At 32.8% G+C, this 14,332-nt stretch overlaps 1 protein-coding gene across 6 annotated transcripts in view; it reads right to left on the reverse strand.

Annotated features, from left to right (window-relative positions):
* The window catches only part of LOC118205143 (5'-AMP-activated protein kinase subunit gamma-1-like), a 552,717-nt gene that overhangs the window by 129,281 nt on the left and 409,104 nt on the right, over nt 1-14,332 (reverse strand). The window contains exon 1 of one of the 6 annotated variants that reach the window (XM_085824015.1): nt 1,391-1,983. The exons of the other annotated variants lie outside the window; for them this stretch is intronic. Within the exon in view, the coding sequence (XP_085680141.1) occupies nt 1,391-1,966 (576 nt within the window). The 5' untranslated portion in view covers nt 1,967-1,983. Of the gene's footprint in view, nt 1-1,390; nt 1,984-14,332 lie in introns of those variants that run through there. 6 annotated transcript variants of the gene reach the window in all.

The following is a 14,332-nucleotide window of genomic DNA, read 5'->3' on the forward strand; positions in this document are numbered from 1 at the left end:
GCAGCCAGCAAGTTCGTCGACTCGAAAACACGACCGAACTACCAGTTTTCAGCAGCTTTTATTCTCGCGGCCGCTCGTGGGCAATCGCTTTGTTTATGAATAAAACTTTATGAAACAGCTTTTTTTTTTCTTTCAAAGTTGAAAAATTAAGAAAAGAACCCGATTGATCAACAGGCATCTGGAATACACGATAAGAATAATTTCAAGTACTTTTCTTCCACTGCACGGGCACATTTACAAACAAATTTGGGCTAATCTTTGGAATATGGTAACAGGTAGTTTGGCGACATTTTGGTAAGGCGATAAAGGTTACTAGCTGGGACTTTAGCAGTGTACATGGATAAAGTCAAGAGTGTGCGCAATGCCATTTTTGAGAAATTCTGGGATTTTTTTTAAGTGAAAATAGGTCGATGTGTGCAATTCTTAAAAACGCGGCAAGCAGTTTGCGATTCTGCACTTTCTCCCAATTTCTCACCTAATCTTTGTCATGATTAAGCATTTTTGTTCCATAAAAGTTCTAGCATAAGCGTAATTCGGCTAGCAGATTGTTGAAAAAAATGTTGAGTTAAAAAAAAAAAAAAAAAGCCTTTACTTTGTGAAAACAAAATGGCGTCCAAACAAAAACTAGCAGGTTGCTGTAATCGCCAAGTTACCATAATCCAAAGATGAACCCAAATTTGATATTTACATACAACATTTAAAAATTTACATAACAACTCAGATTTTAAGGATTTTCAGATATTTTAATTTATGTGTCGGAGAAAAAATTAATAAATAACAGAAAATTAATAGGTTGTTATTATTTATTCTCAAGTTGAATCATTTGGTAAATTTTTCTCAGAAAACTTGTTTTTAATCATCTGATAATCTTTTAGATTTCAGATAATAAATATAAATTTGAGTTTTTTTTCCTTTGTTTTATTATTATTCATGTATGATTTAAGAAAAATAAATACATAGTACGAGAAATTTTAAATTTTAGTAAAATACTTATTTTCTTGATAAAACATTTTCATTTTGCTGTAAAAAAAATTATCTTGCATGCCAGCTTTTGCCAGATTGTGCGTTCGGCCAGCACGAAATTTGAGTCCGAGACCACTAATATATGGCATTTTTGCAAAAGTCTTCATTCCAAAAACAATTCTGTAATTTACCACCACACTGCTTGGTACTATTATAAGATAATTCATCTTCAATAAATAAGTCACAAGTACAGAAGTAAATAAAATTGCGATTTTAATTACCTTTTAACACCTCCGATTAAAAACCAACTTTCATAAATGAAATCCTTACCTTTCCGATTGGCGAAGAAAGTACAAATAAGTCATAAGAAAGCAAGGAAAGAAAAAAATATGACTCGGCATCTATCCAACTATGAGTGCATACGTACCGATGAGAGCTGAGAAGGGCTATCCCAAACTGTTTGCAAGAAATGCTCGATGGGACTCAAATCGCATTTCAAGCCTTCGCCACCGTCGCACTGGCTGGACGAAACAGGATATACTATATCCTTACCTCCAAATTTTGGCTTTTTGCATCTCAAACTATTCATCAACTCTTGTGGTGATGCTAAGCACTGTACCAATTTCCTAGTTTGAGTCACTGTGTATGAAGCGAAATTTTTACTTGAAAAAGCACCAGGTACAAGATTCGAAACATTAGGCGAGAAGGCATGACCTTTTGCTGAGAAACTAACAGGATCGGACTCATTTAGATGCTTTTTTGTTTTTGCTCCTATGCGACACGGAGACTTTTTTAGTTGAGGACTTGAATCTGATGCATTGGAGCTACAAACATGCAATGGACTAACAGCAATACCCGAGTCCGAAAGATTCTGAGAGTTAGAATTTAAATTACATTCCGCAACCTGGCAGCATCTGCCTGCACATGTTATTTTTTCAAGGTGGGATAAATTTGTACGATTGTTTTCATCAATATCGTTTCCACTAGAATACCTTCTGAACATTTTTTAATATAAATTATCGTTTCAAATGTTTGAAAGCATAAAAATAAGCACGGAATCAATTCTTCTACCCAGTGGCCAAACTGAAGGAATAAACGGCTGCAGTTAAAACTCAGCAAACTATTCTCTCTAAATTTTCAGTTAACATTACAGTTACGCAATACAGATTCATAAGTTTTAGAATAAGAATGTGATTTTTCATGTTGAATAAAATATGAAAAATTAAATGACTTATATCATTGAAAATGCAGAAATATTTACACTTGTCAATATTTTTGAAATTTCAGTAGTTAATCCACGAATCGAAAAAAATCACTGCAGTTCGTTAATAATACATATTCAACAATTCTAATAAACATAACATACATGTACCATCAAACTTCCAAATTTTTAGTCCAAAGGGATTTGAATCCCGAAGGACTATTAGTTTCGTTTTGGCATTTTGCGTCGGACTCATAAATGTCGGTTCACTTTTCAAACTGTTGCCACAAAATGTTAGAGTCCTGCATTATATTTGAAGAAATTATATAATGAAAAATCTGCATAAATGTATGTATATTTCTCGTATTGTGATAAAACAACGGTACACAGAGTCATCGAATTTTGAATAACGTAATCCTCCAACGAATATGAGCATGTGGAAGACCAAATTTGAAATTTGAAATTTGTTTTATGATCGACTTCCTATTTTCTAAAACTTTGACGAATTTTTGATTAACAAACTCAAGGATTTCAAAGCGAGCAATGGCAACGTTGTGCAGAAAAAACATTTTTATCTCCAGCGCGTGAGTCTCTGTATCGGAAATTCTAAAGATATGCTCGTTTAAAAACTATTTTGCGATATTGCTGTTGCACTGGATCTTATGGTTTAAGTGCGAGGAACATGATATTTAATAAAGAAAGGTAACACACAAAATGTTAAAAAACGCCCCTTTGGACGTAATTTAAAATCTGAAACATTTCAGATTTTTTTTTTTTTTTTAAATTAAGGACAGAAACTCAGCATTTTTATTAGCTTTTATTTAGCTTAATAGCATGGTGTTTCCCGCTAGGGCGAAAAATTTATCATCAATCTTTAAATTATTTCCTGATAAGCTATGAAGCTCAAATTTTGTGAAACACAATGGTAACACAATATGGTCAAGCGATTTTTCTAAATTTGATTTAATTTTTTCTTTTAAATTTAATGTTGGAACCATATTTTACGTATATCTTCGTTTAACGAACAAGCTAAAAATTTCAGAACTTTACTGCTTTCACCACCAAACTGAATACGAAAAAATCTTTTAAATGGAACTTACATGAAATTCTAAACGTCATGTCTAATTTTGTTTTGGCGAATTTTTGAAAAGTATTCGATTTTTGACTTCTTCGTACGAAGTAAAGAAAATATTCTAATTGAAAAAAGTTTCGGTTTTCAGATTTCAACGATTTTTCAGGTCCTTTTTGACCGTTTCCGAATCTCGTGACGTCTATACCTAAGTATATATCTCGCATAACTCAAAAACTATTCTATCCGCAGACATAGAAATTTTGTATATGAGAATGCTTTAACGTCTAGTTGTCTCTCTCTTTTTTATTGCAATTTATAGCAAAAGTACATGTATATATATATGTATACATACTCGAATTTATTTATGTATTCCTCAAAACTTTTTAACGTTTTCAAAAATATTTTTTCACAAAAAACAAATGAACACCATTAGTCGTGGGACAGGCATTCACCATTAGTCGGGCTGCGAGGTACTCTGACTGCTCGCAGGTACACTGACGACATCTTGCATCCGATCGTACTGCCTCATACCAGCAGCTTGTTTGCGTTCTGTTTTCCAAGAGGATAACGCTCGGCCACGTACAGCACGACCTTCCCAACAATGTCTTCGACATTTTAATGTCCTCGACTGACCTTCCAGGTCTCCAGACCTGTCGCCTATCCAACATGTTTGGGACATGCTGGGAAGGTAATATCCCAACAATATCTTTGAAGAGTTAATGCCCTCGGTCTCCATTGCTCCATTTGTGACACAATCAACCGCAGAACGATTATGGCAACTTAATAGACTCTATACCTAACCGAGTATCAGGCTTGTATAGCTTGCCAGAGGTGCCTTTACCACCTACTGATTTTCATATTCTTCGTATTGCTATTCGTAAATAAAATCCCTTTTTTCGCTCCGGTTTTTGATCATTAGTTTATCTACTCGAACACTATATAACTGCCGAGTTTTGCAGTTGTGTCTCAATTCTTTTTGAGTGCATATATTTTTTTGCAACAGAGTGTATTATTTCTTCCGCCCCTTTTTTAAAGAATATATTTTGCATTTATTCCTCATTTCATTTTATTAACCTCGAAAACAAAAAGTTTAAAATCTGATAAGCATTTAAAATTATCTACAATGAAATCTACACGATCGTTTCTAATTTCGGTCATTTCATAAATTTATATGGATTTTTTCCCTCAGTATTTCATTCTAAAAGTTTTTTTTTTTTTTTTTTTTTTTTGATTGATTATACAGTCTCACTCTCTTTGGTAACATAAACTGAGTGAAAACTCTGAAGACTTTAGCGATTCTCGCTATGTCTTCAAAATTAGAACAAAGACTTGGAAAGGGAGTAAAAGACCAGTTTATTAACTCGGCGGGGGGAAGAAAATAATTTAACAGAAGTCACAGCTTGTGCATACAAAACCAGACGGCACGCATGGCGCAAATCAAAAATAAATAATTGACCTAAGTAAACTGTACTTAGCGCAAAGGCTACACAGACAAATGACGGAGGCATTGGGCACTGTCCCTCTACCATCGTGGTTAATCAGTGCAGCACCTCCTCCACCATTATCTGGAGCACCCCTGGATGGTAAAAGGGAGGCCACATGAACTCTTCCCGCCGGATGCCTAAACCAAGCGCCTAATGCAGACCAACGGCAGTCCGCAAGACCAAAATACCCCCCGGGAATTTACTAATAATAAAATAAGATTACAGTGCCATATAAGGGCTGAAATATGTGACTTGTGCGTCACTGAGACATAATAGTTGAATATATGCAAATGAACTTGTTAACGATATACTATTCTGAAATTTCTAGATAATATATACAACATATGTACAAGTAAACACTGGGCACTACTAAATTACATTAAATTCTAGAACATAATTGAGTTACATTAAATAATACTACATATGAATATATAAATGCTGCAAATCGATAAAGAGCGAATTAGATTTGTGTTATCAAAAGTGTCAATTGGATTTTCAGCAAAATTACTAAATGCATCACATCTAGTATATATATCAAATAGGATTAAAACGCTACTAAGAACATATACAAATATCATTGCATATGAAGCAAAGATTAGACAATATAATATATATGTAATAGTAAGGCTGATCACTACGTAAGATACAAAAAGGACAGTTATCATGCAAGATAGATATAGCATTTACGTAGATTATTAACTGATTGTTAAAATTCTGGCAAATATATACAACATATGTACAAGTATACACAATTAAATTCTATAGCATAACTAAGTTACACTAAGCACTATTACATGTGAATCTATAAATGCTACAAATTGAAAAAAGGTGTGAATTAAAATTTGCGTGACTATGAGTATCATTAGAATTTGCAACGAAATTACTGAGTGCAGTACATCTAGCATACACTACATATGAGATTATAACACGATAAACAATATATGCAAATATATACAGAAGATAATAAATTATCACTATGTATTATGAAAACGTAGAATAAACAATATTGTTACGAATTTGGTATTTAAAAAGCTAATGTTAGTTCAATTATAAATTAATTGGTTTTATTTCCCGCGCAGTGCAGCGCGTGACGAATATTAAAAGAAGAAAGCTAAGCCGGAAAAATTAAAAATACAAGAGCGCGTGCGTTAAATAAATAAATATCTCTTTTTGATTTCGAGAAAGTGCTGGAAAATTCTAGCGCGTGATTTTAAAATCTTATAAAAGGAGGAAAACATCTCAGTTTGTAGTTGGTAGTTGCTTAGTTTGTTGTTATTTAGAAAACTGCCGTTGTTGATTATAGCGAATTCGCGGATTAGCGTTCTTTAGCTGTTTTGAATTACGTTCTATTGTACATTTAAGTAGTTAAAAGATAACTACTGTGAGATATTGTGATACTGCATGATAATTTGAGAAAATTTAAGCATTTCTGTTGTGATAATAATAAATTTTTGTTCATTTTTCATCGGACTTGTGCATTCATTTCATAACGAACCCGTACGCACGCAACAATATAATATTTTACCGTTGTTTAGGTTGAATACATACTTAAATGATGTAAATATGATGAATACATACTTAAATGGTGTAAATATGATGAATACATACTTTGATGATGTACTACAATCGAAATACTATATCTTGTTTAAAGTTTGTAAGTACTAACAGGTATGCATAGTAATCTCACTGATTGACAACTGATTGATATAAATCAAAATAATTTATGTGTACAATAATAAAATAACAATGAACAAGTGAATTTATATGCTCATGTGTGTAGGTCTATTACAGGCACATAAAATTAAAAAATTAAAATGGTATGTGACAGATGAGAACGGAAGTTTCACTATGTGATAATACAACGCGTAAGGTAATATCGTTTATGCGATATAATAATTAATACGATTTGTTTTATTCTACAAATAAGTAGGTTCCTATGTATATATTTGCAATAATATAAGCTATACAGATACAGTAACATGATACATGATGATGAAAATGAGACCAAGTACATATACCGAAACTCATTCTTCTTGATGCAAATCATCAAACATGATATTATACTATACTAGTTTGGTAGAACTAAGTGCAACACATTTGATATTCAGTACACAGACAAAAAACGCGCAAGCTTGCTCAGACCTAATACCAACGTGGCAAGGCTAATGGCGAGAATTTCTCAAGAGAATCAACTAGTTACGTGGTCTTCAGCAGGCGGAACATGCTCTGATTTTACATCTAAAACCTTTCTTTAAATACTATTTCTTTTCTGAATCACCGGAATACGCTCGAACAGATGGAAAGCGAGAAAGACAGCAAATTTAATTAATTAAGGTAAAATAAATGGCTTATTAAAAGTAAATGAATACTCTACAAGCTAATACTATACTCTTTTATGGGACTTTAAAATTATAACATCTAAAAATATATTTGTTATACAGATTTGAAATTTTCAAAAGTTACAAAATAAATTCTTCACCTACTTTTAAAACAAAAATGATAAGACAACTTGATGACTTACGTAGGTTTTTTTTCAAAATAGCCGTGGTTTTTGTAAGATTTTCCTAAATCGTTCATGGTGTTTGTCGCTACGATTAAAACTTTGACATCAATTTTTAAACTTGAAAAAGCTGTTTATATTTTTACAACGATTTCGACATAGAATTAAAAAAAAAGAAACCAAAATTCTTGAACAGTAACTTATTATCTGAAATGAGAAATATCGTCTGCTACTTCTAAATTTATTCTTTTTTCAAATTGTCGCATACAAGAAGCTGTGCATTGAATATGTCTTTGCGCTTTCCGAAAAGAAATATTCCCATTTTATAATTATACGCTGTTGCAAAATGCAAGGTATTAAAATTTCTGTACAAATTAAGCAAAATTATTAATTTAAAAGGAAAAAACCTTAATCATTACTTCTAGATAAAAAGAAGACTTAAAACGAATACCTGAAAAGTACATACAGTGTCTCACAAAAGTGATGGGACACTTGTGCTTTACAAAAGGAAACTGTAATAAAATAAATTTAAAAAACATGTAAAATTTTTTTGTGGGTGTGTTTCATACCTAAATTTAGTAACAATTATTACATAAGATAAATTTTCTCAAAATATTAATTTAATAAAAATACAATTGTTCAGAACGGAGCAAAAAATGGCTCACATAAGTGATGGGACACCATTAGATACTACTACGTACTACAATAAAAATATTTTTGGGGGGTTTTATTTTTACTCAAAAGCAATTGGCAATAATTTATAAAATCATCTGCAGTATTTCTCTCCAGTTTGTTTTGGAAATTTTGTGTTTTTTATCTCTGTGCAGCCATGAATGCTAAACGAAAAGAAACTTTGCCTGAAATTCAAAAATTAGTTATTAATTTGCATATTGAACATGGAAAATCTATTAGAGAAACTGCTGAAACAGTTAACTTGAGAGTCATTCAACAGTTTTCAATATCATTAAACGATATAAAAAGAATCATATGATTCAGGATAAAAGAAGACCTGGTCGACCATCAAAGCTATCCAATGGAATAAAGCGAATTATCGTTCGAAATATTAAAAAAATCCAAGAATGAGTGTGCCAGGAAAAAATTCTTCGTCAGTGAAAAGAATAGAGAACTCAGACTGGCTTTCGCAAAATCCAACATAAATAAGAATTCTGATTACTGGAATGAAGTTATATTTGCTGATGAGAGTAAATTTAATATATTTGGTTCTGACGGTAGAATCTTGGTGTGGAGAAAACTCAGGGAAGAATTTCGCAAACAGAACTTGGTGCCAACAGTAAAGCATAGTGGAGAAGGAGTTATGGTATAGGGGTGTATGTCGTCCGCTGGAGTTGGTAATCTCGTTTTTATTGACAGTATAATGGATCAATACAAGTATATTGGCATTTTAAATCAAAATTTGAAATCTTCAGCACGAAAATTGAATCTTCATAACGATTTTAAATTCTACCAAGACAATGGCCCCAAGCACACTGCTTTGAACGTTAGACTCTGGCTGCTGTATAACTATCCTGAAATAATAAAAACACCACCACAATCTCCAGACTTAAATCCCATAGAGAGTATTTGGCAAGAATTGGAATCAATAATTCGCAAACACACCATTTCTTCAAAGGAACAATTAAAATCGGTGCTTCAAGAAGAATGGGGTAAAACCGCTCCAGAAATCATAAAAAAATTAGTCGAATCCATCCCAAGAAGATTAAATCATGTTTTAAAAGTAAAAGAAAATCCAACAAAATATTAAAACCTTTTAAAAAGTAAAATTTTTGAATAAATATTTGATGGAAAAGTAAGTGTCCTATCACTTATGTGAGCCATATTTTGCTCCGTTCTAAACAATTTTATTTTTATTAAATTAATATTTTAATATTTTGAGAAAATGTATGTTATGTAATAATTATTACTAAATTTAAGTATGAAACACACCCACAAAAAATTTTTACTTGTTTTTTTAATTTATTTTACTACAGTTTCCTTTTGCAAAGCCCAAGTGTCCCATCACTTTTGTGAGACACTGTATTATTTTTAATGTTCCTAAATAATAATTTCTAAATACTAAATATAATGTTTCTAAATAATAAATTTAATGTTTCTAAATAATAACTTAATGTTTCTAATGATTGATAACAAGAAAAAAATTCACCTACGCAGAAATCAATTGCAAAGGCTCTTCAAAAATAAACTAAGATTTAGAGCCTAAAACAAATAAAAACATAACGTTCAGCAGCTTTTGTCAAGGCACGTGTCTAAATGCCGAATACTTTGTAGAACCGCACAAGAAAACTATTTAGCAGGAGAAAAATGAAAATATATTGTGGCCCTTGATGAAGCATGGGTTTACTTAAATTACTGCAGCAAAAAAAGGACTAATTATTATCGTAAACGAAGAGCAAAAAAAGAACAAGCCGGGTTCTGGCAATGCAAAGAAACTTTCACTGAGGGATTTAGGATCGTCGCAAGATTTTCTTAGAACGGGAAATTAAAAATAAGATCAGCGAAAAAAAAATGTTAAAATCAACAATGTTAAAATCATCAACAAATGTTAAAAAGCAAAACAAAAATGCCTTGTTTCACTTTTCATTCGTGTCTGTTAGTATTTGGAAAAACGTAAGATAGTACTACTTCAGTATTTAATCTGTCTATTATTCACTAACAAACTAAAATATTTAAATGCAATAGATGCAGTTTTAAAGAATATTAAGTTTTTTACATTTTAATCTGATTGATTTTAATAAAAATGCATTGAATTAAAGATGAATCTGCTTAAAAACACTCAATATGTTTATAGAAGTAATTACATTACAGATACATAATGCTCCCATGTTAGTCTAAATGCATATTCATCTAATATCCTACAAAATGTTTCTCTATTTCACCTGGGCCACCTCTATAGATAATCCCTATTGATAAAACATTAAACTTTAAAAGAGAACTTTTATGTGATCGTTAAAATTCGAAGCATTTCAGATTTTTTTTAATATAGTACGTCCATGTGTTTTTCTAAAATTTTTTTATCTAATTTCCTTAGTTAGACAAAGGTTTATTTATTTATTTATTGGTGAGGCGGGAGGCAAAGACTTGATTTAAACAGTTAAACACTCCACTGTTATAAATTATATTTAGTTCATCCTGCGTTTTAGTCACTTTCCAGAGCAGCATGTTTATATTTCCCTTGGTCGGTATATTTTTTTTAAATAAGCTTGATTTCTTTATTCGCAACATCTGCTAGAAATGACTTTCCTCACTTTTTTTGAGCAATTTTCCGTTCGTTAAAATTTCACTTTACCTCTGCCTCTCCCAGGTTTATTTATTTTTTCTCTCTGTATTGGCAAGAATTCCACATTAAGTTATTTTAGGTTCTGCTTCAGGGTAACTTTATAAAATAATTCTAAAATTTTCACTTCTTCGAGTTTTTTTTTTTTTTTTTTTTTTTAACGTCAAGAGCAGAAAAAATCATTAATATCAACAATTCAACTCAATTTTTTTAAACTGATTTCAAAACGCTAATTTTTTGTCCATATCTCTTTCAAGTGTTGCCATGAAATGTTATCGCCAAGTATTTCAAAAAATAATACCATCATACGGGAGATGTAGTATGCATGATGTCACAAAATTGAAGCCAAGAAGCCATGGAAATGTGATTAACGTGACGTCAAGACTTATCATGGCCCACCATACAGCCTACGAAACATATTGTTAAATAAAATTACACTGAATTTCAAAGCAAATATCAATATCCGCAAGTTCAGAAAGTGTTCTTAGGCATAAAAATAACATTGATCTACATCATCTGCATAAAATTAACATTGAAACTTCCACTGATCTTTCAGATTTTACCCTGTATACATCTGTGTTATAGTTACCATTCATACATTTTCATGTACCTAGATTTTTATTAAATTTGAAAAAGTTACAGTCCTTGTGAGTTTTCTGTACACTACTTGAAAGTAGAAAATCTTTTAAGTTGAGTATCAAAATTAGAAAGGCAAACTTATAAACGTTCAATGTTGAACAGCTAACATGTAAACAATGCCGATTAGAAAGAATGCAAAGAAAACCAACCAGAAGTCTGCTTATGGCTGCGGCCATGATAAGTGGTGACGTCATACCGTGACGTTTCATGCCTCCGTTTTCATTGCACGGGACACACGGAGAAGGCTTACTCCATCTAGTCTAACTTCCATCGAATAACATAGTGACTACATGAATAAAATGATGTTGCTACCGAATGTTATCACCATGCATTATTTTTAAAGAAATAATACAGCTAGTATAAAAAATATATGGCAACTTAAATAAAAGAATGATGCCTCAAAATGTTATCGCCATGCATTTTTTAAAGAAAAAATATAGCGAATATAAAAGAAAATATACACTGCTCGACATTGAAAATGCAACACCAAGAAGGAGTGGTCAGAAAGTGATGAAATTTGGAGAAAAGACAGAGACAGCAAGCAGCAATAAGTGATCTTATTTCAAAATGATAGTAAGAATACAGAGCGAGAACGGCGTCGGCTCAGTAGGATTTAGGATTTAGGATTTAGGAACGGGGAAGACGGGCACCACGCCTTTACCATTTGGTTAATTGGTTTAGCGCCGACGTGATCCCAGTCGTTTATTGATATTAGCAAACAGATACATAATTTGAAATGAATACAAAATTTGCAATGACACATAATTGTAATGAATACATAATTTGCAATGATACACAGTTTGGAAGGTTAAAAAAAAAATGCATATGAACAGTAAGAGAGTACGGAACAAACAAACAAGTCATCTGTAAAAATACTAGGCTCAAATATGCAATAGTTAAACAAAAACATATACAAAGACAGAAAGTTGCATACAAAATAAAGAAGAATTTGCGGAAAAAGCTATACTTGCTGACTGAAACTATCCATATTGTCAACAATAACTATAGTACCGACAGAACTATATTACTGACTGAATGCGATATTTGCAGATCGACTAGAATTATTTACTGATAATGCTATACTTGCTGACTTAAGAATGAAACTAGCTAACATGAGACAAGAAACAATGATATTGAAATTGTGTACTAAATAAAAAGTAGATAGATTCTTACAACATGAGACAGATTTCAATGTAATTAGATTAACATGATGCCATCAAATAAACATTTACAATTTCTGTTATATTACAAAGGCTCACTATACATTACAATACAACATACCAACATAATTTACTAATAATACTATACTGAATGAAGATACTTGTAAGCATGATACAATGATTAAGATAATGATTGTCTTATAGACAATCAACTTAATAAGAAAAGCATACTATCGATAGAAGAGTACAGTACAATCAAACCAACGTGAGAAATATGTAAAGGCATAGCTTAAAAATATATATATATATATATATCGTAGGCAATAGTGCCCCAAACCATTAATGCCACGTTGTCGCGCGGTGGGGCGTTCCACAGTTAATGCCGGATTAGATCTGTCTCCACGTCGACGCCACACACGTATGCGGCGACTGTCACAGGATAAACAGAAGCGTGACTCATCTGAGAACACGACGTTTCGCCATTCTGTCATCCACATCGCTCCAGTCCGGCACCATTATAAACATTGGCGTCTATGCTGTGACGTTAATGGCAGTCTTCTTCGGACGCCGTGAGTGCAGGCCACGTTCAACCAATCGACGAGAAATGGTTCTGGTCGACAAGGGAACATCCAGGGTATCTTGCACATGCTGCAGAATCGCGGTACAAGTGACTTGCTGGACCGCCACAGCTTGTCGGCGGATGCGTCAATCCACGCGTGCTGACGTCATTCTGGATGCACATGCACCCCTCCTTCTTCCCACATTTCCTTGTTCCAACCATGTTCGTCATACCGATGTACCGTGCTCGCATCCATGTGGGTATCAGCTGCAATTTGACGTAAAGACCAACCCGCCCTTCTCAGTCCGATCACCATACCCCTCGTAAAATCGTCTATCTGCTGGAAGTGCCTTCATTGACGGCGGCCTGGCATTCTCTTCTGTTACACGTATCCTCCGAGACAAAAACCAACTTTCTTCGATAATTCGTCCGGCAGAAATAACGACACGAATATTGCCCATTCTGCACGTTCCTTCCCTTATATCTTACTTCACGTTCGTCGGAGAGCTGCGTATTTCACATCATTCGAATAACTCAGTGACGTGCGTCTACTCTAAAATTTGCATAAATTTCTGACCACTCCTTGGTGTTGCATTTTCAATGTCGAGCAGTGTATATAGCAACATTTAAAATTCTATTCGGGAATAATAGATAAAAAGAACCAATATAAAAAGATAAATAAAAACAAATATAAAATATTTTTCCCGACTCTTGTTACCTGCAACGAAATAGAGGGTCCTGGAACTTCAAAACAGTCTATATTCTAATAAAACGATATTAAAAATATTTTTAACTTCTACTATCTAACTACGCGTCAGGTTGTTGTCATTTGTCAATCTAATTTTTCTTTTAAATTTAATCTACCTGTTTTTGATAAACAAACTAATCGATTTAAAAGCAAGAAACGCAGTTCTTTATCTCTTTTATGAATTACCAGCTGGACCCATACAATGATACTAGCTAGACACTTATTAAAAGCATTATATATATTTCTTTTTTATAGTCAGTATTTTAGACGGCTGGCTGAGCCAGTAACTAGTTATTCGAAAAGTAAAGTGGACAACAAAGGTGATTAGACGTAAAGGTTCAAGGATAAACATCCCTTCCGAACTGGAAAATGTATGGCAAACATTTAACACTGCATCGGTAATTTTAAAAATATGCTGCGTTTACACAAATTTTGTGATTTTACTTTTGAATTTCATGTGGCGTAAGTGCAAAGAAAGTGATGCTTAATAATAAAATTAAAAAGACAAAAGTTGTGCCAGCAGATTCAAAATATATATTGTGAATGATCTGATTAAACCTATTAACATTATACCACGGACCTCTGGAATACCAGAATGCAGAACCACTACACCACGAAGGCACGCTAAGAACGCGGGAGAAAAACCTTATATACTCCCCCTTTTAAAGGGCGACCGAGGTTTTTAGGGGACCCAATCGCCAAATCCTGGGTGTG

The sequence above is a fragment of the Stegodyphus dumicola genome, chromosome 9, assembly GCF_044657685.1.
Source record: "Stegodyphus dumicola isolate Sdum_Otavi_A_Nest chromosome 9, ASM4465768v1".
Lineage (NCBI taxonomy): Eukaryota > Metazoa > Arthropoda > Arachnida > Araneae > Eresidae > Stegodyphus > Stegodyphus dumicola.